Source organism: Canis lupus, chromosome 10, assembly GCF_003254725.2.
Source record: "Canis lupus dingo isolate Sandy chromosome 10, ASM325472v2, whole genome shotgun sequence".
In the NCBI taxonomy this organism is placed as follows: domain Eukaryota; kingdom Metazoa; phylum Chordata; class Mammalia; order Carnivora; family Canidae; genus Canis; species Canis lupus.
In genome coordinates this window covers 29,503,339-29,526,422 of record NC_064252.1, presented here as the reverse complement: position 1 = coordinate 29,526,422, position 23,084 = coordinate 29,503,339, and the positions used below count along the sequence as shown (strand labels likewise).

General features: G+C 52.2%; 1 protein-coding gene across 1 annotated transcript; it reads left to right on the top strand.

Moving 5' to 3' along the window:
* Positions 1-13,237: 13,237 nt before the first annotated feature.
* On the top strand, positions 13,238-20,928 carry HMOX1 (heme oxygenase 1). Its single transcript, XM_025461329.3, has 5 exons — positions 13,238-13,523; positions 14,655-14,775; positions 16,908-17,399; positions 18,932-19,031; positions 20,199-20,928. The coding sequence occupies exons 1-5, from the start codon at positions 13,501-13,503 to the stop codon at positions 20,327-20,329; spliced, it is 867 nt and encodes a 288-aa protein (XP_025317114.1). The 5' UTR covers positions 13,238-13,500; the 3' UTR covers positions 20,330-20,928.
* The last annotated feature ends 2,156 nt before the right edge of the window (positions 20,929-23,084 follow it).

Here is a 23,084-nt window from a genome sequence, read left to right as displayed (position 1 = left end):
CGGGGACCCGGCCCTCTCGCGCCCCCGCCTCCCCCAGCCCAGGGCCGAGATCCCACGGAAGCCGGGCGTCCTCCCCGGGGGGACCAAGGCGGGGTCCGCTCGGCCCGGGGCACGCTATGGACGTGGCTTATCTCGGCTTCCCTCGGGTGCAAAGCAAGACTAACACGATTATGGGGCGGGTTCAGGATTCCAGCCTCCGTGGCACTTCGGACGTGATTGACTTGGCTTCTTAGGCGGCGCCCAAATAGCCCAAGTGGCGCAGTAAACCCGATAACCGAGTGGGGAGGAGGTTACTGGACCAACCCGCAGTCGGCCTGTGGGCGCGCGGGCGAGATAAGGCCTGGGGGGCGGGGGGGGGGCGGGGGGGCCTCAGCGCTGTGCTGTTGGAGCTCGTGCTCCGTGCGGCAGGGCCTCGGGGCAGCTGCCTTTTCCAAGTGCTCAGAGAGGGGTCCTGTCCGAGGCTGACAGCGGCCCGCCAAAACCCTCCCTTGTCAGGGGGGTTCAGCCGTTTGGGGCTCCTGCAGACCCCCTGTACTTCCACCTGGTACAGTTGTTTGGTGTCAGCGGATCTGGTCTCGGGATATCTCAAAGCTTCCGTGCCCTGCTAGACACAGGCCCCTGCTGGACATGAGTGACTCTATCTTGCTCTCCAGTCATGAAGCGCGGGGGGCTGTGGACAGCAAAGCAGCAGGACAGCTCTGCTGGGTCTGGGCTGGAACCCAGACGCAGGGAAGAACAGTTGGGAGACAATTGATGACATTTGAATGTGGGTTTTATATAATGTATTTGCGCTGAAGTTAAGGGTCCCTGATGTTTATAATTGTACTAATTGTACTGTGGTTACAAGAGGCTGTACTCTGGTATAATACCTGCTAAAGAATTTGGGGGCAAGGGGGCATGATGTCTGCAACTTACTCTCTAATAAGCCAGAAATACAAATATATATGTAAAAGAGTATGTGTGTGTATCTATAATCAAGAGAGAGGGAAAGGATGATGAAACCAATATGACAAAATGTTAACAACTGGTGAATCCAGGTGAAGAATTCTGTGTACTCTTCTTGCAACTTTTCTGGACATTTGGAGTTATTTCAAGGAAGTTTACTTATTGAGAAAAAAATAAGGTGAGGATTCTGAGGTTCTGTTTTTGTTTTTGTTTTTGTTTAGAGAGAGCAAGCAGCAGGGGAGGGCCAGAGGGGGAGAGAGAGAGAGAGAGAGAGAATCTCGAGCAGACTCCATGCCGATCGTGGGGCCAATGCGGGGCTCCGTCTCAGGACCCTATGATCACGACCAGAGCCGAAATCAAGAGTCAGACGCTTAACTGACTGAGCCCCACCCCCCAGGCGCCCCAAGGACCCTGAGGTTCTCAACTCCCAAGTGAGAGCAAGGTTTGTGAGATTTTAGTGACCTCAACCTACTCAGAACCACCCAGAAGTTTCTAGGTAGGAAGCAGTCCCTGCCAGAACCCTGAGAGGGGAACTGGTTGCCACGGTCTGACCAAACAGAGCAAGGAGTGCTTAGTGAAGGCTTCCTCTTCCACTGGCCCCATTTTGAGCTTCCTACATATGTTAGACTAATTTGATCCTGACCACATCCCCTGGAGCTGATGGTGTTATTACTTATCGATTTGTCACATGAGGAAGTAAAGCTTAGAGGGGTGAAGTGCACATATGGGCTAAGTCATGGGACCTGGATTTGAAGCAGTGTTTGTTTAGAGTTCATTGCTTGAACAATGAACCGTCTACACCACCTAGAAGTGCCTTGATCCTGTTGATCCACGTTGAACCAGGTCTCGGAGCCAGTCTGGCTCCATGTTGGCCAGACTGGCCTCGCAGCCTGAACTCTCCAGAGTCCAGACTGCTGCCTGGTCTGGTCACTGGTCTTCAGTCGTTGGATCTGGGCAAATGGAAACTGGGTAATGCCTGAGAAAGAGGTTGCTCTTTGTACCCCCTTCACTGTCCCGGACCCATCTCCAGATGGCACCTTGCTATAGAACTCGAGTGTGCTTTGGGATGCCTGGGTGGCTCAGCAGTTGAGCGTCTGCTTTCAGCTCCGGGTGTGATCCCGGGGTCCTGGGATCAAGTCCTACAGCGGACTCCCCGCAGGGAGCCTGCTTCTCCCTCTGCCTGTGTCTCTGCCTCTCTCTGTGTCTCTCATGAATAAATACAATCTTAAAAAAAAAACAAAAAACACTTGAGTGTGCTTTAAGGTGAAGGGAAGTAAAATGTGCCACCCTCAAATATGCCACTTTGGTATATTGATTATTTTGAGTTAGAGTTATTTAAGAAACAGCCAGTGCCAAGGTCATTCTGAATCTCCTTTGTCCCTCTGAAAGCAGGAAATAAATCTCCCATGTGAAAGGTGCCCTCCCTGTACCAGGACCGTGGAAGGCATCCTTATCGCTGGAGATAAGGCATTCAAGCCCGAGAGGCTGGCACAAATAAAGCTTGTTACTTCCTATTTTACTACCCCAAACCCAGACTTCTTTGGCTTGTCAATTGTTCACAAATTTATTGTTTCTTTGTCTGTAAGGCATAAAAGCTGACTGATTTGGTCATTTCCTTTTTTTTTTTTTTTTTTAAGATTTATTTATTTATTTTAGTGAGCGTGAGAGTGGGGATGGGGGAAGGGCAGAGGGAGAGGGAGTCCCAAGCAGACTCCATGCTGAGCATGGAGCCCAATGTGGGGCTTGATCCCATGACCCCAAGACCACCACCTGAGCTGAAACCAAGAGCCAGATGCTTAACGGACTGTGCCACCACCCAGGGGCCCCTAATTTGGTCATTTTTTCAAGTCCCATATTTTTATGTGCTCTCATGTGTACAAAATTAAATTTGTTTTTCTCCTGTTAACTTGTTTTGCCCATTTGATTGTTAAGCCAGCCTAGGAACCTAGATAGGAAGAAAGGAGAAATGTTTTTGTCCCCTGCAAGACTTAGACCTGGCCTCCATTCCCTGTGAGCTGTGTGGCTGCAGGTGGGGAATTCAACCCTGCTAAGCCTCATTTGGTAAATATATAGCACCTGCCTGTGGTCTGCTGGGCTCCAGGCCTAGGAGAGGGGATCCCTTGCAGTCCTTACTGCCTTCATGGAGCTCACAGGTGGAGTGGGGGTGGTGGGGACACAGCTCAGTGAGGGGCCTTATGAGGCAAGAGGGAAAAAGCCTGGGCTCAGCCTGTTTGTTTTATGACTTTATTTTTTTTATTATTGAGATATAATTGACACAAACCCTGCATATTTAAAGTGTATAATTTGATGAGTTTTGGTGTAAATATACCCATGAAGCCATCTCCACAATCAAGATAATGAATGTATTCACTACTCTCAGAAGTTTCCTCATGGTCCTTTGGGGTTTTTTGTTTTGTTTTGTTTTGTTTTGTTTAAAGATTTTTATTGGAGAGAGAATGTGTGTGCAAGAGCAAAGGGAGGGGCAAAGGAAGACTGAGAGAATCTCAAGCAGACTCCACTCTGAACACTGAGCCCAACCTCGGTCCTTGGTAATCCCCCCATCCAGCTAGGTAACCACTGATCTGATTAGAGTAGCTTGCATTTTCCAAAAATTTGTAACATCCTATATTCATCTTATTTTTAAAAAATATTTTATTTATTTATTCATGAGAGACACAGAGAGAGAGAGAGAGAGAGAGAGGCCGAGACACAGAGGGAGAGGGCAGAGGGAGAAGCAGACTCCATGCAGGGACCCCGACACGGAACTCAATCCCAGGACTCCAGGATCATGCCCTGGACTGAAGGCGGCGCCAAACCGCTGAGCCACCCGGGCTGCCTGATCCTATATTCATTTTATAGATAGTTTTACATAAATGTAATTCAACAGTAGGAATTTTTTTTCAATCTGGCTTCTGTTATTTAGTAATATTATTTCAAGATTCGTTTGTCTTGTTGCATGGAACAATGGTTCCTCCTCTTCATTGCTGGGAATCCAGCATATGGTTATTCCACAGTTGTTTCTCTATCCACCTGTTGGACTTTTGGGTGGTTTCCAGTTTGGGACTATAACCAATAAAGCCACTGTGAACATTGGTATACAAGTTTTGTGCCGAAACATGCTTTTATTTCCTGTAGGTAAACACCTAGAGGTAGAATGGCTGGGTTGTATGGTGAGTGTTTGGTCTCTTAAGAAATTGCCAACTCTTCAAAAGAAGCTCTACAGTGAGAGAATTCATTTCCTCTACCCTCCCAGGTTCTGGAATGGGGAGGAGGGCCTAGAAATTAAAATGACAAAGACAAATTAGCAAGCAACAATTTATTAACACATGCATCACACATGCACAGGAGAGAAACAGTGATGAGTAATTGAAAAGAGTTCAGGAACTGGGGCTTAGGGCGCCAGGGTGGCTCAGACACTTTGGCTTGATCCTGGGATCAAGTACCTCTGAGCAGGGAGTCCGCTTCTCTCTTTCCCTCTGCTGCTCTCCTGCTTGTGCTCTCTAACTATGTCACATAAATAAATAAAATCTTAAAAAAAAAAAAAAAGGAACTGGGGCTTATATAGCATCTCAACAATGAACAATGCTGCTGACGCACAGGACACCCTGCACAGCTGAAAATTCGTAATAACTTTTGACTCCCTCAAAACTTAACTCTTCGTAGCTTACTGTTGACCAGAGTCCTTAGCGATAACACAAACCATCAAGGAACACATGTTTTGTTTGTTATATGTGTCCCATACTGTATTCTTATAATAAAGTAAGGTAGAGAAAAAAAATGTTACTAAGAAAATCTTAAGAAGGGCTGCCTGGCTGGCTCAGTCAGTAGAGTGTGCAACTCTTGATCTCAGGGTTGTAAATTCAAGCTCCACATTGAGGGTAGAGATTACTTAAAAATACAGTATGAGAGGGTTCACCTGGGTGGCTCAGTGGTTGAGCATCTGCTTTCGGCTCAGGGCATGATCCTGGGATTCTGGGATCAAGTTCTGCATCAGGCTCCCTGCATGGAGCCTGCTTCTCCTTCTGCTGGTGTCTCTACTTTTCTGTGCCTCTCATGAATAAATAATTTTAAAAAATCTTAAAATTTTTCTTTTATTGGAGTTTGATTTGCTAACATATAGCATAACACCCAGTGCTCATCCTGCCATGTGCCCCCCTCAGTGCCCATCTTTTGAAAATATGGGAAAAATCATAAGGAAGAGAACATACATTTGTAGTACTGTATTTATCAGAAAAAAAAATCCCTATATAAGTGGACTTTCACAGTTCCAACCGTGTGGTTCAGGGTCAACCTTATAGTACATTTGTACAGAAGGCAAAGGAAAGGGGGTTGAGGTTTTTTGGGGCAGCAAACAGCAGGTGCAGATGAATACTTGGGGGAAATTTAGGGAAGATAAGGGTTGATACAGTAAGGCTTATTGTGATGATTCCTCTGTGTGCCATCTCTGAATTGTTAAAAGTCTGGGTTTATCTCAGGTGATTATGAGTCTAAGCCTGCTTTTAGGCAAATAAGGCAGAAGGCAAAAAGCTTTTTTTGGCATTTGCTGTTTCTCCGTTGTCTTTAGCTCAAAATAACCCTTACGCAAAGAGGCATATTTCTGGGTGGCATATTCTGACCCCCTACAGTATCATTTTAAGGTTCCTACCCCCCCCAGCAGAAAGTGAAGGTTCTGTTTGCTTTACATTCATAACAGTGGAGGTAGTGAGTCTTTTTATATTTAGCTATTCAAATAGGTGTGTAGTGATTCTCTTCATTGTGGTTCTAATTTAAATTTCCGTGATGATAGGTAAACTTGAAATTTTTCCACACACTTAGTTAGCATCCATGTATCTCTTTTGATGAACTGTTCAAATTTTTTATCCATTTAAAAAATTATTTGCTGGGCAGCCCGGGTGGCTCAGCGGTTTAGCGCTGCCTTCAGCCCAGGGCGTGATCCTGGAGACCTGGGATTGAGTCCCATGTCAGGCTCCCTCATGGAGCCTGCTTTCTCCCTCTGCCTGTATCTGTGCCTCTCTCTCTCTCTCTCTCTGTCTCTCATGAATAAATAAATAAAATCTTTAAAAATAAATAAGTAAAAAATAAAAAATTATTTGCCTTAAAAAAAGATTTTATTTATTCATTTGATAGACAGCACAAGCAGGGGGAGCCGCAGGCAGAGGGAGAGGGAGAAGCAGCCTCTCCACTGAGCAGGGATCCTGACATCGGGCTGGATCCCAGAACCCTGAGATCAGGACCTGAACCGAAGGCAGATGCTTAACCAACTGAGCCACTCAGGCGCCCCCCTTATTTGCTTTCTTAATATTGAATCGTACAAGTTCTTTATGTATTCTAGAGACAGGTCCTTTGTTGGATATATGTTTGCCAATAGTTTCTCCTAGTTTCTAGCTCACCTCTTAGGTTTTGTTTTTTTTTGTTTTTTTTTTTTTAATTTTTATTTATTTATGATAGTCACAGAGAGAGAGAGAGAGAGGCGCAGAGACACAGGCAGAGGGAGAAGCAGGCTCCATGCACCGGGAGCCCGATGTGGGACTCGATCCCGGGTCTCCAGGATCACGCCCTGGGCCAAAGGCAGGCGCCAAACCTCTGCGCCACCCAGGGATCCCACCTCTTAGGTTTAATAACAGTGTCATCTGAGGAGCAAAAGCTCATTTTTTATGAAGTCCCACTGATTACCATATTTTTCTTTTCTGTTTTGTGCTTTTTGTGTTTTATTTGAGAAATCCACCAAATCTAAGGTCACTGAGATTTTCCTTTATGATTTATTCTGTATTTTTATAGGTTTCACTCCTTCATTGAGGCCTATTATCTGTTTCTAGGCGAGTCTTGGAAAATGAATAGCTTGGCACAGGAGCAAAGAGAGGGGGGATGTGTGTTCTAGGCAGGAGGGACCAGCCCAATCAAGGGGCCAGAAGGATGTGTGCCTGGATAGTTGGGAGTAGGTAAGTGTTGCTGAGAGTGGCATGCATGATGTGAGGGTAGCAGGTGAGGCCCTCCTGCTGGACAGGTGGCCAGGGCCAAGGGCGGAGGGCCAGGTGTGCCAGGTGGAGGAGCTTGCATGTTATCCCAAGGGCGGTGGGAGCAAGTAAAGGGTGTTGACAAGAGAGGGGTGATGTGGTGACCACTGTTGCCTTATCTGCAGAATCCGGGGCTGGAGGAGTGAAGGCGATGAGGAAGGGAAAGGTGTTCCACTGGCAAGTTGGCAGGCTTCTCTTACCCTCCTTGGCTCCCCAGCCTTCTCAGAAGGCTGATGATAAGCACCCTGAATTAAATGTTAACATTTCCTAGTGACTATTTGTCCTACTGCTTTGGGGAGCTCTTTTATTACTGTTAAAAAATAAAATTCGGGATCCCTGGGTGGCGCAGCGGTTTAGCGCCTGCCTTTGGCCCAGGGCGCGATCCTGGAGACCCGGGATCGAATCCCATGTCAGGCTCCCGGTGCATGGAGCCTGCTTCTCCCTCTGCCTATGTCTCTGCCTCTCTCTCTCTCTGTGTGACTATCATAAATAAATGAAAAAAAAAATTAAAAAAAATAAAAAAATAAAAAAATAAAATTCAACTGAGTACATTTCAAGATCAAATTGGCTTTATTCAGTGATTTGGGAATCGGGCACCATTCTCCCATCCAGCAGAGAGGAGCTCTGAAGGGTTTTTATAGGCAGAATGGGGGCGGGGAGTGGCAGTGAAACAAAGGGCAGATTGTTTCTGGCAAGGTCACCTTCCTTTATGGACTAGGGTGATGAGGGTCTATTTACCACACTGGCCATCTCACAAGTCCCACCAGGGGACTCCAGACAGAATGTGCAGGTAGCATTCCTGGAAGAGGCAGAAACTGGAATTAGGTCACGTTAGCCTTGATTTGCTGACGCAGGGCTTAGCACAAGTGACTCCATTTGGGGCCAGTCCCGTCTTTCTTAAATATTAGGAACGTGTTGTCATCTTTTGTCTGTGACATGTGTGGTATCCCCTCCCAGTGTGTCATGAGGTTTCAGCCTTGCCTATGGGGGCCCTTGAAACCCAGAAAATGCCTGTGTTGTGCAGTCTTGTCCGAGGATGTTTTTATGGCTTCAGTCTTGTCCGAGGATGTTTTCATGGCTTGGGCTGGTCTGCCTTGCTGAGAAAGGCTATACCTCACCACTGGGCTCTCTCTCTCTCTGCACCACTCCCCCTCCTCTGCTGGGTCAAGGGTCAAGGGCATGACCTCTTGGGTTTTCATGGGTTAGGGGACCGTCAGGACACCCCGTGTCACCTTGTTAACTTGGGATGCCCCTGCCTGAGGACATCCAGGCGGGTCTCCTGCTTCTCCTTGAACACCATCCAGCCCAGGCCAGTCTCCCCGTGTCTTCCTCCCCACTCCCCATCTGCTGAGGCTTCACCTCTGTTTTCACCATTAGAGCCTTGGGAGACAGCCCTACCGCCCTCTGTCCCAAACCACTTCTGCTTTCCTGGCGAGTGGCGGGCGGTGCCTGCCGAGTGCTGAGTAGAGATTTCCACACTCCCCGGAGCAGCTGCGCTTCTGCTGAGTCACGGTTGGGAGGGGGGCTCGCGGAGACAAAGGGGACCTGGATTTTGCTGAGTCACCGGCAAATCTCCGCCTCCTCTGGGCGATCTTGGTGAAAGGGCAGTTTCATAGCCGGCTGGAGGAAGTGAAGCTTCCAGAAAAGAGCAGAAGCCTCCAGGTTATCTCTAGTCCCTGCACATTGTTTGCAAAGCATGGTCCCAGACATCTCAACGGTGGTTCCGCCAAGACCCAAGCGGCAATTCCAAGTTCCCATTCGGCCCAACTGACAACGTTCTCAGGGTCGCCTCTCCTCCCTGACATCCCACTTCCCATTCTTCTGGCATTTTTAAAAAAAGATTTTATGTATTTATTCTGAGAGTGAGAGAGGATGAACGGTGGGGAGGAGCAGAGGGAGAGGGAGCAGGCTCCCCACTGAGCAGGGAGCCTGATGTGGGGCTCGATCCCAGGACCCTGGGACCTGAGCCAAAGGCAGATGCGCAACCACTGAGCCACCCAGATGCCCCTAGATGGGCCCGTTTTGTATAAGTGCTAGAGATACAGAGCTGAAGGGGCTGAAGCCCACCTTGTCAGAGCCTGTGTGCTCAGGATCCTAATGGAAGAAGTCTGGGACCAAGAGAAAATGATTCGGAATGGGGGCAGGGGGCACAAAAGACAAATGTGGGTGGAAACTGCAAAAAATCCTGAGGTCTGCTGGGAAGCCAGCATTCTTCCAAGTATGGTCTTATTTCACCCTCACCAAATGGAAGTGTGAGTTTCTCTGTGGTGGGTGAATCACAGCCCCCAGCCCTCCCCCACCCCAACCCCAGGCTGCCCATGCCCTAATACCTGGAACTTGGGGCTACCTTATGTTACTGGTTCAAGACGCTCAACGCCCTTTGCAGAAGTCATGAAGGTTACAGACTTCAAAGTAGGGAGATCCTGCTGGATTCTCTGGGTGGGCCCAATCTCATCACAGGAGCCCTAAGGTTGAGAACTTTCCCTGCCTGGAGGCAGAAGAGCAGCGAACAAGGAGGGCCAGGAGGACTCCGTGATGGCAGTGTTCAATCTGGGTCAGGTGAGAGCCGACTCACAGGCTGGGACTCGTGGGAAGTTGTTCAGGACAGAAGGCTGCCCATCCCCAAAATCCAGGGCTGGGACAGGACAGGGAGAGAAGCAGCCTGGAACCTCTAAAGGTAGAGCCGTCAAGAATTCTGAGCATCATGCTGAGAGACGACAGAAGGGAGCTGTTGAGGGAGAACTTCCAGGTCTATCCATCCGTCTCCTGCTTCCTGAAGCTGAGGCTCCCTCCCGAGATGAGGAAGACAGGCTTTGAGGGGGCCATACTCCTTTCCTGCTGCTTTATTATTTTTTTAAAGATTTTATTTATTTACTCATGAGAGACACAGAGAGAGACACACAGGCAGAGGGAGAAGCAGGCCCCATGAAGGAAGCCGGACATGCGACTCGATCCCAGGACCCCAGGATCACGCCCTGAGCCACCGGGGCTGCCCTCCTGCTGCTTTAAAACGACACATGTTTATTCTCCAAGGATCTGGAGGTTGGAAGTTCTAAAAGGGTCAGCAGGGCTGCACTTTTTTTTTAAGATTTATTTATTTATTTATTTATTTATTTATTTATTTATTTATTCATGATAGACATAGAGAGAGAGAGGCAGAGACACAGGCAGAGGAAGAAGCAGGCTCCATGCTGGGAACCCGATGTGGGACTCCATCCCGGGGCTCCAGGATCACTCCCTGGGCCAAAGGCAGGCGCTAGACTGCTGAGCCACCCAGGGATCCCCCAGGGCTGCACTTCTATCTGGAGTTCCAGGGGTGCATCCACTTTCTCACCCTTTCCAGCTTCTAGAGGTCACCTGCTCTCCTGGCTTGTGGCCCCTGATTCCCTCTTTAACACCAGTGGCTTCCAGTTGGGGGGTCCCATTTCTCTTGTCATGCCATATTCGGTATCTGCAACCCTGCAGCCTCCCTCCTTGAAGGATCTTTGTGAATACATTAGGCCCACGAGGATAATCCAGGATAATCTCCCATCTCAAGATCCTTAAATTAACCACATCTGCAAAATCCTTTTTACCACGTCATGTAACACATTCAAAAGTTCTAGGGATCAGGATGCAGACATCCTTGGTGGTGGTGGGGTGCATTATTCAGCTTACCACACAAGGAGGAGGAGGAAGAACACCATTTGGATCATTCCAGTTGTTTGAGGACAGGGAAGGGGAAGTCAGAAAGCTGAGTCAGCTCGCAGAAGGACCACAAGCTCAACACTGGGACAGAGGAAAGAGCCAGATCAGCTTTGCCCCCGGCCTTCTCTGCCCTGGGGTTGTCTGTATGTGGGGTCTGTTCTGGCCACATCTGGGGCTCTCCAGGCAGCAGCTGGGATGAAGAACAAGCTTGGACTGGGAGCCAGGAACCCGTGGTCACTGAAGGTTCTGTGTCCTATGGGCGCGCAGCCTGGGCAAGTCAAACCCCACTTGGGGCCTCTGCTCCCCCATGTTTAATAAGAAGAAATCAGATCACACAAGCATTACTTCCTGGGGTTCCTGAATTGACAGGCTCTGGATGTGCTGAAGGGAAGTTTTCAGACCTTGACACTTATTCTCAAAATTCCTGGGGCACGGAGGCAGCCTTCTGTGGCAGGGCAGGTGGCGAGGGGGTCAGAAGCATGGGCTCTGGCTTCAAAGCACCATAATTTGGATCCCAGCTCTGCAGTCACTAGCTGTGTGACTTGAGAAAATTGTTAACGTCTCTGTGCCTGAGTGTCTACGCGGACACAACAGAAATGAAACAGACAGTAACCTGGAGGGGCCAATGTCAGTATTAACTGAAATCCTGCACGTAAAGGCTCTGCCCATGGAAAGTGCTCAATAACACTGGGCTAAGATTGCAGTGTGTAGCTTGAATCCAGACCTTTTGGGGCAGCCTGGCAATATTATCATGCTTACCAGAAAGAGATCTTGTAGCTTATCTATTCGTTCTTTCCAATCAATCAGCGGGGATCCGCCTTCTACCTTCCAGGCATTGTTCCAGGCTGTGGCATTTGTAGAACAAGGCAAGTCCCAACTGTCCAGGAAATTTGCATTCTAATGAGGCCATTGGTTTCTAATAGCTCTCATTTCTAGAAAGTTCTTGGCAACTCTCTCTCTTTCTCTCTCTCTCTTTTTTTTTAAACCTTCTAGTAGCTAGAGCTCTACTTCTGACCTTTGTGAGTCTTGTCATCCCTGGGAGAGGTCACCTGGAAGTTTGAAATCTTTGTCCTAGACTGCCTGGGTTCAAAACCTTGTCTTGACTTCTCTGCCTTGGTGTTCTCATTTGTAAAACACAGGTAATAATACCAACCTTATGGAGTAATTGTGAGGATTAAATGAGCTGATGCATGTGAGAGCTTATATAGTAGCTGGTGCACAGTGAATGCTCGGTGAATATTAGCTATTAGTGTTGTAACCATTGTTCACAGAAGCAGAGGTGGTTCTATAGGTTATACCGAGGACCGAACTCCTTGGCATAGGCCCTCTATCTAGAAGGCTCAGCAACTTCCAGGTGGCCGGATTGATTTGGTAACTGACACTCAGGAAAATGACCCTGGAGGAGGGTGGCTCTTGGGCCAGAACTCTGACCTCGGATTAGATGCACCCCTGCCCACTGCTCGAAGACTGTCTCCAAGCACCAGGGGCTCCTGGACATGCATGGACGGCAAGGATGGCAGAAGTCAGCCCCCACGGTCCCCCACCTGGGGAATCCATGCTTGACAGACCATCTGGGAGCCTGTCCCTGCGTTGTGTTCACAGGCGGGACACTCACCACCTCTGTTTTCAAACAGCATCCCTGTACTGAGCCAAGGTCACCTTTTTATAATTTGTTTTTTGCTTGTGTTTTTGTTTTTAAATTTAGAATCCAGAATTGTGGCAGTGGGACAGGGCTTCAGGACTCACCAGCTTGCTCACTGGGGCTCACCCAGTGACCGGCGCCCCCCACCCCCAGTCCTAAGCCTTGGATCTCCTGCAGACCTAATTCAGTAGATCAGAGAGGGCCAGCTGTGTGAGGAGCTGAGTCAGCAGTGGCAAGGCTTGGAAGAACACCAGGCATGCAAGCAGGGAAGTGGTTTGTGTAAGAGGCCTTGCTCTCAGGTTGCGAACCAAGTGCTAAGACAGCTTGGAGGTGGAGGGCCGGCTTGGACGCACTCTCGGGTTGGGGCCCAGTTTCCCGCTCTATGTGTGACCCTGGGAGCGCCACTTTAATCACCCTCTGCCTCAGTTTCCCCGCCTGTAAAATGGTAGTGATCTACCCCACAGAGTGGTTGTAGGGATGAACCATAAAAACAGCACAGTCTCTAACACTTAGTAGGTGCTAAAAAGAAAAAAAAAAATGTCCTAAATGTCCATATTAAGTGAGAATGAGGAGGCAGGCTGTCAGCCGAGGGTCCCCTGAGGAGGTGGCATGGAGCAGAACCGCGCCCAGACCCGGAGGGGGAGACAGCAGGCAGGGGGGTCTCCCAGCTTTCTGGCCGTTTCGGAGGCTGCGGGGAGGTGGGGCGCGCAGGGCCCATCCTGGCCTGGGAGCCTCTGGAAGGGCCGAAATCACACGGCTGCTCAGATTTCCACAAGTTGTTTTATTTTTTTAAGCGTCCTGTTTTAAATTGCTTTGTTTTCCTTGGGTCATATGACCGCCCCCCACCCCCGCTGGCCCGGGGCGGGCGCGGCGCGGGTGTCGCAACCTCGGCCCAGTGTGCGGAGCAGCTGCCGGCCGCCGCCACGTGACCCGCCCCCGGGATAAATGGGCCGCGCGGCCCGGCAGCCGCGGCCACCGCCGCACGTCCCCGCGCCTCCGCAGACCCCGGGGCCCGCGCCGCGGCCGGCAGCACCCGCAGCACCCGCAGCACCCAGCGCCGGAGCCGGCAGCACCCAGCAGCGCCCAGCAGCCCCCGGCAGCCCCCGCAGCACCCAGCGCCGCAGCCGGCAGCACCCAGCAGCACCCAGCGCCGCAGCCGGCAGCACCCAGCAGCACCCAGCGCCGCAGCCAGCAGCACCCAGCGCCGGCCGGATGGAGCGCCCTCAGCCCGACAGGCAGGCACCGGGCGCGGGGCGCGGGGCGCGGGGCGCGGGGCGCGGGGTCCGGGCTCTCTCTCCCGGCTGGGCCGCCCCTGCCCGCCGCCGGGAAGCGCCATCGCCGAGTTCCTTCGGCTTCGGACTACGGGGGGGCCGGGTTTCGGTCTGGTCCGGTGGGGTCCTCAGAGGGATGAAGGTGATTTACCCGTCGGGCTCCCTGGCACAGGGTGGGTGCCCAGATGCAAGTGTCCCTATGGTAGCCAACTTTTTTTTTTGACTTTTGAACGTCGTTGGAGGTGCTCCCTGCTTCCCCCGGGATCCCTGGGGCCGCCGCGCTGGGGGGCAGCGGCGGGTGCTCCAGGAGAGCCCCCTGGCGGCCGCATCCTCCTCTCACTAGCGGCCCCGCACCTGAGCCGCGCGCCGCGGTGCGTCCTGCCCCCGCGCTACCGAGGAGGACTGCACAGTTCAGGGAGGCAGCGAGCCCAAGGCCCACCCCCACCCCCACCCCCCAGCAGGTGTCCAAGCTGGGATTTGAAACCACAGTCTGCCTGGCTCCTTCCCTTCCCCCGGGAGTGCAGCATGAACAGAACTGGGGGGGATGTCTCTGGAAGGGGTGCAGGAGAGAAGGGAGAAATGACAACTCTGTGGGAGGTGGATACGGACATATGGCAGAAATATTCCCAGAGACGGACTTTTTCCTGGAGTAAAACAGTTTTGCAGATTTTTTTTAACCCAGCCCCTTTTAGGATGGGCATAACGTTTTAAGGGATTCGTATCTGAAATGCCAACAGAATGGATGAATTAGATCTTGGGTCTAAAGCCAATCAACAGCAATTATGTCATAAAATATGAATGTTCACACTGCTACTTCTCCTTGGGCATTGCTAACAGCCGCCACCCCCCCCCCCCCATCACCACCAAACAATATCTGGTACCAGGATTTCCCATTTGGTTGTATGACTTGAAGCATCATAAGGCAGTTGGGAAGGTTGCCTGTGTATTAGATGGCAGGCTGGACTTGTTCCTGCAGAGAAGCCTGGTATCTCTCCGAGGCCTGCTGATAGGCAGGTGGCACCCTCAGAAGCTCAGTGTTGGGATGAACCCTGCTCAGAGCGACCCTTGCTCACCCTCCCTCTGTCCTCTCTGCAGCATGCCCCAGGATCTGTCAGAGGCCCTGAAGGAGGCCACCAAGGAGGTGCATACCCAGGCAGAGAATGCCGAGTTCATGAAGAACTTTCAGAAGGGCCAGGTGACCCGAAAAGGCTTTAAGGTATGTGGCCTGGCGGGATCAGCCCTGGTGGAGTGTATGAAAGGTGTGGGTGTGCCTGAGGCACTCAGGCCAGTGGTTTAAGTGGGGACTGGGACCAGGGATGCTGAGGGACCAGACAGGCATGTCCAGGGGAATCGTTTTTGCAGATGACTTTGAGGCTTAAAGAGGCGAGGTGACCTACTCAAGGTCACACAGCAAATTCACAGCTTGCTATGGAGGACTGAGGAGGGGCTGGGGCCCTAGAGCCATCCACTGAGCACCTACCTGTCCTGTGCTGGGCATTTTACACACTTCATTTCTAATCTGTGCCTCAGCTCTGGGTAAGGCCAATGAGGAAGGGCAGGCTCAGGGGGTGATGTAGCGACTGAGAGGTCACACAGCCAGTTACTAAGTGGGAGAGTCTGAAATCAAACCAAGGCTGCTCTTACAGAGCTTGTGCTCCTGACCTAATTCTGATGTGCTTCTGAAGGCAGAGGGTGGCACAGGTTCGAGCCCGAGTGCAGGTGTTTCCTCACAGTGAGATTGTGGGCATCTCACCTGTGAAGTGCCTTCAAGAGCAGAGTCTTAAGCACCTGCTCTGTGCGAGGCGTTGATCTTGCTATTTCCCAGCACGGCTGAGGAATTCATGCAAACAGAAGGCAGGCACTCGAACCAGGCAGGTGTCGGGTGTTCAGACAGCAGTGTGAGGAAAGGCTCGTTCGGGGTGAGCAGAGGGGGCTGGGTGGGGAGCACTATCCCCCTACTCCTGACACCCCTCCCTTCTGCACTCTGCACCCCCCCATTGACTTCCCACCAGAGAGATACTTCAGTGACACGTGTCCTGCCATCCTAGGGGGTTGGGCCTTTGGCTCCCTCGCTGGGTCTAGTCCTGGCTCCCCCTCCCTGTCCTCTTCCTCCCTCTCTCAAAAGGATGGCACATGCCACGCCCATTTTGTAGTACTGTGTCTGGGGGCAGTGGGAGCCAGGGAGGTGACTGCTGGAGTGTCCCATCCCCAGCCCCTGGAACTTTGGATCTTGCCTCTAAGCCACTGAGTTCAAAGTGGACACAGACGCATGAGAGAACCCAGTGCTCACATAGGTGATGCGATGGAAGTGGCATTTATCACCACAGCCTTGGAACCTAGGGCTAAATCCCAGGCTGAGCCTACTACTTTGCCCCTGTCACCCTGCTTGAGGGCAGCTCTCACATCAGCCCCCCTTAGGACATCATTATCCCCTCTGGCAGGGGAGGGGACCAAGGCTTGACTTGACAGTCACTCAGACCTCCAGTCACCCACAGAGGGCGAGCGGCTTACCTGAGGTCACATAGCCCAGGATGGCCCGAGCCGAGGTTAGAAGTGGGTCGGCACCCTCAATAGCCCAGGCTGTCTTGTATCAGGCTGCCTGGCTTTGTGCCCCTTTGAGAAGGGGGGCTGCTGGGAGCGTTTGCGGCTCAGAAATAACTGGAAAACCTCAACCAGGACATCTACACTTTGTCCTCCTTCAAACTCAAACTAGAGTTCCCAAGCCAAGGTGTGCTGGGCCGTCCTCCCCTGCCCAGCCCCCAGGGTGGTGGAGATCGCAGTGGGTCTCTGGAAAGGAGCCTCGGCCCACGGATAGTTATCCGGGGGTCAAAGTGCAGAGGCACTGTGAGGCTCCAGTGAACGCTTTCGTTCAGGCCCCCTTGCCCCAGAGCTGTGCTGGCTCCTAGCAACGCCTGGGCCCATATCCAGTTTCACTGCTTGCTGGCTGTGAGGTCTCCCAGTATCATACCCTCTCCAAGCTTTAGTTTTTCCCTCTCTGTAAAGTGGGGAGAGCAGCTCCTCTGGATCTTTATGAGGCCTGAGTTAGGGTTTTAGGTTCAGCAGGTGGAATAAAAGGGTTTTAGGTTCAGCAGGTGCACGATGGACTTTGACACTCCGGCTGTCTACAGTGCAGTGGGGATGGGGGGCGGTGAGCAGGGGGAGGATTGGGGGGATGAGCAGGAGGTGGGATCGGAGGGGGCGAGCAGGAGGTGGGGGGATCGGAGGGGGCGAGCTGGAGGTGGGAGCCCAGCTCCGGGAGGGCATGAGGGTTCCACCGGGGCGGCAGTGAAGGGGCGGGACCGGGTCCTGACACAAGGCTGCAGCCTGACCTGCTCACCCTGGTTTCAGCTGGTTATGGCTTCCCTGTACCACGTCTACGAGGCCCTGGAGGAGGAGATCGAGCACAACAGGGAGAACCCGGTCTACGCCCCCCTCTACTTCCCAGAAGAGCTGCACCGCAAGGCCGCCCTGGAGAGGGACATGGCCTTCTGGTACGGCCCCCGCTGGCACGAGGCCATCCCCTACACGCAGGCCACCCGCCGCTACGTGCAGCGCCTCCAGGAGGTGGGGCGCAGGGAGCCAGAGCTGCTGGTGGCCCACGCCTACACCCGCTACCTCGGTGACCTGTCGGGGGGCCAGGTCCTCAAGAAGATTGCTCAGAAGGCCCTGGACCTGCCCAGCTCCGGGGAGGGCGTCGACTTCTTCACCTTCCCCAACATCGCCAGTGCCACGAAGTTCAAGCAGCTGTATCGCTCCCGCATGAACTCTCTGGAGATGACGCCCGAGGTCAGGCAGAGGGTCATCGAAGAGGCCAAGACTGCCTTCCTGCTGAACATTCAGGTGAGGGGCTGCCAGCTGTGTCCCCCTGCCCCAGCCTCAGGCTGCTCTGTGGGTGGGTAGTTCTCTTCCACGGCGGGGAAGGCGCTGGGGTCGTGGGGGAGTGTGGGCCCACTTACAGCTGGGTGCTCTTACCTCAGGTTCCCCGTCTGTAAAACGGGGATATGATAGTACCTGCCTCTTAGCACTGTTGGGAGGGTCGGGTGACTTTATACCAGTCGAGTCCTGATGGCAGGAGCTGGCACAGGGCCGGCCCTGTCGTGTTAGCTGCGTTCTCTTGGGATGTGATGGGCACAGCTGTGGCCTTCTATGACAACACAGATGTTGTGTGTGTGTTTGTGTGTGGTCAGGTTGGCACTGCAGGGTCACTGTTTGACCAGGAAAGTGGGATGCAACTTTTCTTTTCTTTTCTTTTCTTTTCTTTTCTTTTCTTTTCTTTTCTTTTCTTTTCTTTCTCTTCTCTTCTCTTCTCTTCTTTTCTCTTCTTTTCTCTTCTTTCTCTTCCTTTCTCTTCCTTCCTTTCTTTCTTTCTTTCTTTCTTTCTTTCTTTCTTTCTTTCTTTCTTTCTTTCTTTCTTCTTTCTTTTTCTTTCCTTTCTTTTTTTTTTTTTTAATTTATTTATTCCTGAGACACACACAGAGAGAGAGGCAGAGACACAGGCAGAGGGAGAAGCAGGCTCCATGCGGGGAGCCCGATGTGGGACTCGATCCCGGGACTCCAGGATCACGCCCTGGGCTGAAGGCAGACACTCAACCACTGAGCCACCCAGGGGCCCCAGGAAGCAACTTTCTAGAAGCATTTCCTTAAAACCAGGGGGATAGTGGTTTTAAAGGATGAATGGGTGGAGCTCGGGGTGGGGTGAGGCTCCTTCTAACCGATGTTGTAGAATCCCATAGCTCCCCGATCCTCCCTGAGGTGCTGCAGGGACTGGGGTCCTGTCTCCTGCCCTCCTGGCTTCTTGTTCTCAGCCTGGGAGCCAGCACTTGTTTTGGAGCACCTTCCTGACCCTGCAGTCAGTGGCAGACAAAACCTGGTCAAGCCTCTGAGAAAATCTGTGCCTTTCAGAGAGGTTCTGAAAGAACGGGGGCTTTGGAGGCCAGCACCCCGCTGGAAGGCTGGCTCTTGCTGCCTGAGCTCTGGTTAGCCTGCAGGAGCTGCAGGTGCAAAGCCTGGCCAGGGAACCCCATGAAGCACCCTTCCTGGGGCTGCCTGGCACAGGGGACAGCTGGGGGAAGGCAGCAGGCTGCGGGACACAAGCCCTGGGACACGGGAGAAGGGCACGAAGAGCCCCGGTGGACCCTCAAGGCAGGAAGCGGGTTACCGGGCAAGGATGTGGTGGGGAGCAGGCAGGAGAGGCCAACGCACCTGTCACATTCTCCCTCCAAAGCTGAGGGAAGGCAATGGGACTGCTCATGAGTTTTCTTACAATTTCGTGAGGTCCTAAATATTTCCTAGCACAACCTAGAAGCCCACCTGTGCCTGGGGCCTAGCACCGTCTCTTTCTAGCTCAAGCTTGTGTGTCTTCTGTCTCTTAGCTGTTTGAGGAGCTGCAGGAGCTGCTGAGCAAGGACACTGAGGACCAGAGCCCCTCGCAGGCCTCAGGGCTACGACAACGGGTTGGCAGCAGAGCACAAGGTGAGCCCCCCGCCCTCTGATGGGCTCCGTGGGAGGGGCTTGCGGCCCAGCTGTCTGCCCCCAGTACCTCCTGGCTATCCTGTCTTCTGGGTGTTTTAAATGAGCAGTCGGGCACTGGCCCAGGGGCCTGAGGCCCTCCTTCCGAGGGTGGCTCTCCCCACCTGTCTTCCCCGTCTCTAAAATTAAGGGTGGTCAGCAAGTTCTGGTTCACTGGTGAGAAGCACAGACATGCACATAAAGAACCCTCAGAAGGCATGGGCAGGGCCTCTTGTGGGTGTGTGGAGTCCAACGTGGGACTTGAACTCATGACCCTGAGATCCTGATCTAAGCTGAGATCAAGAGTTGGACGCTCAACTGATTGAGCTCCCCAGGCACCCAGGGGCAAAGCCTCTTAATGTAGGCTCCTTTGAGGGCCCTTTCATGGTTCCGAAGCAGAGCACCCTCTGCCCCGATGTGGGACAGGGTGTCTGGGATCAGTTCTAGCTGCCACTGTGCCATGGGACATGGGGAAGACGGAACCCCAGGCCTTACTGCATGCTAGACCTTCCCTCAGGTGCCCCAGAGAGGGACATGGGTAGAGAGAACATCTGGAATACTTCTAGAAAGACCAAAGTGCTCCATGAAATGTACCCTCACCAAGCCTGACACATGTGTGGGTAGGATTGTGGCTTTTGGGGGTGGAGGGGAGTGAGTGAACAGAGAGGTGAAGCCCTGCCACCTGCCAGGCAGGTTACCAGAGGCCTTTGCTCCTAGAACCACCTTGCCCCACCTGCCTGTGGCCTTCCCACCTGTGCAGGACCATGCGGAGCCCTCCGTCAGGAGCATGGGAATGAGGCCAGTCCCGATGGGACGGGTTGGCTCCCTGGTAGGGGAGGGGTCCTTATCCTCATGCCGCAGTTCTCAGAGCGGGGTCCCAAGTACCCCTGGAGGATGTGTTCCCACAGTGTGGGCTGGCTGAAATGGAAAAGCAGACAGCCTGCAGGAGGAGGAAGCTCCCCGTCTTTGAGGGGATCAGAGCAGTGGCCAGAGGGCTCCCTGTCCGCTGTCGCAGAATCTTGGCATGGAGCAGGAACTGTACAGGAGCCTGCTGAGGCCCTTTTGCTGTGACATCCCATACCGCCACCTCTGTCCAGCTGTGGGTGACAATGCTCCTCCTTTCTCTTTCAGACTCGACTCCCGCGGAGACTCCCAGAGGGAAGCCCCAGCTCAACCTTCCGTCCCAGGCACCGCTCCTCCGATGGGTCCTTACACTCAGCTTTTTGGTGGCAACGGTGGCTGTGGGACTTTATGTCATGTGAATGCACGGGCACTGGCTCCTTAGGCTGTGAACTCTGTTCAATGGAGGACCTTGTTTCTGGAGAGGGACTATCTCTTGGCTTCCTTACTTTAGGCACAGGGGGCTGTCTGTGCCCCCCACCCCCGCCCTGACCCTGCATCCCTCTCTTTGGAAAGGGAGAGTCTGTGGCATCTTCCCCAACCAAAAGCACATCCAGTTCAATGACATGAACTTCTGAAGTGGGATGAGGGGTCCTGCCTGGCCCCTCAGCACCCCCAGTTCCTGCAGTAGAGCCCAGAAGACATGGCCAGAAGTGGTGGCTGTCTTGAACCTCCAAATGCCCTGGGTGTGTGGTCTCCTTGACATACTATGACCACTTTCTCCGTGGGCCATGGCGATTTTTATATCAAAAAAGATGTTGTGTCTTGTGTTTGTCTTGTTTTTGTCGGAGCTGTGTTTTGTTCCTGGCTCCACCTGAACTGTGGTATTTTGTTTGTTCTGTTTTTATAGCACAGTTAGGGTGAGTTTTGGGGGTGGGTGGGATGGGAGGTGTTTAACAACACTGTGGCCTTCGTCTCTAACTTTTGTGTGAAATAATAAACTACAGTGCCTGATAGAAACTTGAAGTGTTTTTCCTGGGCTCTGTTAGCCTTGGGGAGCTAACTCTTGCCCGTTCGTTTCTTGAGTGCCTGGTGGGGAGAAGGGGTGATGGTGCGGGTAGAAGGGGCCAGTTTCAGATGTTGGTCTCTGCTCTGAGAATGTGGGTGGTGAGCTTTAGGCAGCTGGTATGTGAATCTTTGTGTTGACCTTTGATGTAAGACTCAGCTTTACTGAGGATGCCGTGGCCCCGTTAGGCCGAGATGAGCAGATTCGGGGACCAAATGTTATCTAGTGGATACAGTGAATGTTTGGGACAGGGAGATCCCTGGGTTCCCATCCCTGCCACTCGCTTCGTAGCTCTGCCTTTGAGATTCGTTATTAACCCGTCTGGGTTCCATTCTGTCACCTGTAACATGAATACAGTGAGATCTATGTCACCTGTCTGTCTTGAGCAGCACAGGAGATGCAGGTAGAAGGCCAACATCCTATCACATGAGCGCCTGTTACAAAATGAGAGTGATCAGGGGTTTGCGATTTTTGCTAAGTGATCTTTGTGCTGTGAGCACGCGGGTCACTTCCTGTGTCCCTTCATGTGATCCTCGCGGCAAACCCGTGGGGGTGCTATCACTCCGGGGGGGCTGGAAGGATTTAAACCAGGTCTGTCCAGTTCTAAAACCCACGTTTTTTTCCAAGTCATGAAAGCCATTGAAATATTAATAGTGCAGCTTCCCAATATGGGGAAGTGAAAACCCCTCCCTGAAGGTGCAGTTGGGAAAGCAGGGGACAAGGTGTTCCCTTGACACCTCTGGTATGTGAGGACTGGGAGTCAGGAGAGCTGTGTACCCACGCCTGGCTTTGTCACAAAGTCTGGAACCCTTGGAAAAGTCACTTGTCTTTTGTTCCCTGGCAAAATGAAAATAACACCCCTCCCTCCCACAGCTGGTAGAGGGCCCGGCAGCTCGACGTCAGCGTGTGGACAGTGGCGTCAGGATCATGGGGGTGGGGTGGGGATCTTGGGCCCCACCCAAGGAGGTTCTGCCCCTGGAATCCTGTTTGTGAAAAGCTCCCTGAGATTCCAAAGTGCAACCAACCAGGCCCAGGAGCCACACTTTAATGAGATTATATTTGCCAAGAGCAGGCATTCAAATAGCAGCTGTAGCCCTTCCCACCCAAGGCCTGCTTTCCGGTTTTTGGGGAACATGACATCCATATTCATTATTTGTAGTGATAAAGGAAAGGAGGCAGGGGAGAAACAGAAACAAACCATCTTGGTTCTATTGACAAGAAAATGGCGGAATAATCTGTATTCTATCTACGGAGGAGTTGGGCACCTAGATGGCCAGTAAGAAGCAACTCTTGATCTCCAGGTCTTGAGTTCAAGTCCCACTTTGGGAGTAGAGATTACCTAACAAAAAATAAACTTAAAAAAAATAAGAATGAATTAAATCTGTTCTGTTCTCCAAGGGGCTTTCATGTAGTATTAATGAGAAAAGCAAATTTGAGGGTCACCTGGGTGGCTCAGTGGTTCAGCATCTGCCTTTGGTTTAGGTCATGATCCTGGGGTCTTGGGACTGAGTCCCTTATCAGGCTCCCCATGGGGAGCTTGCCTCTCTCTCTCTCCCATGAATAAATAAGATCCTTAAAAATAAATAACAAAAAATGAACCTGAAACTTTTTTAAAGGTTTATTTATTCATGAGACACAGAGAGAGGCAGAGACACAGGCAGCAGGAGAAGCAGGGTCCCTGTGGGGAGCCCGATGCGGACTTGATCCCGGGACCCCGGGAACATGACCTGAGACGAGGCAGACGCTCAACCGCTGAGCCACCCAGGTGCCCCCAATCTTGCCATTTTTCAAGCTAGGTTGGGCACCTGGTTGTGAATTTCTGCAAATATTAAGCATTGCCAAAGAATGAAAAGTCGTTTACAATGAAAACAAACAAAAAAATCATCCTCTGGGTCTAAAAAAACATCCTTGGGTCCCTTCATCAGCCAACTTTGGGCCCAGAGATTTACTCTGGATTTCTCTCCAACCTCAGTTCAGGAGGGAGCATGCCAGGGAGGGCTCGGCGCAGGGGGCAGGGGGTGCCGGGGAGGGCTCGGGGCGGCTCGGGGAGGGGGTGCCGGGGAGGGGGCTGCCGGGGAGGGGGGTATGGGGGGGGCTCGGGGAGGGGGTGC

What these genes read in the sequence shown, in the direction of transcription:
- HMOX1 (XM_025461329.3), top strand. Translation starts at nt 13,501, where the DNA reads ATGGAGCGCCCTCAGCCCGACAG. An exon ending in GAGCGCCCTCAGCCCGACAG is followed by an intron (nt 13,524 to 14,654) that starts GCAGGCACCGGG and finishes TCCTCTCTGCAG; the next exon opens with CATGCCCCAGGATCTGTCAG. An exon ending in GGTTGGCAGCAGAGCACAAG is followed by an intron (nt 19,032 to 20,198) that starts GTGAGCCCCCCG and finishes TTTCTCTTTCAG; the next exon opens with ACTCGACTCCCGCGGAGACT.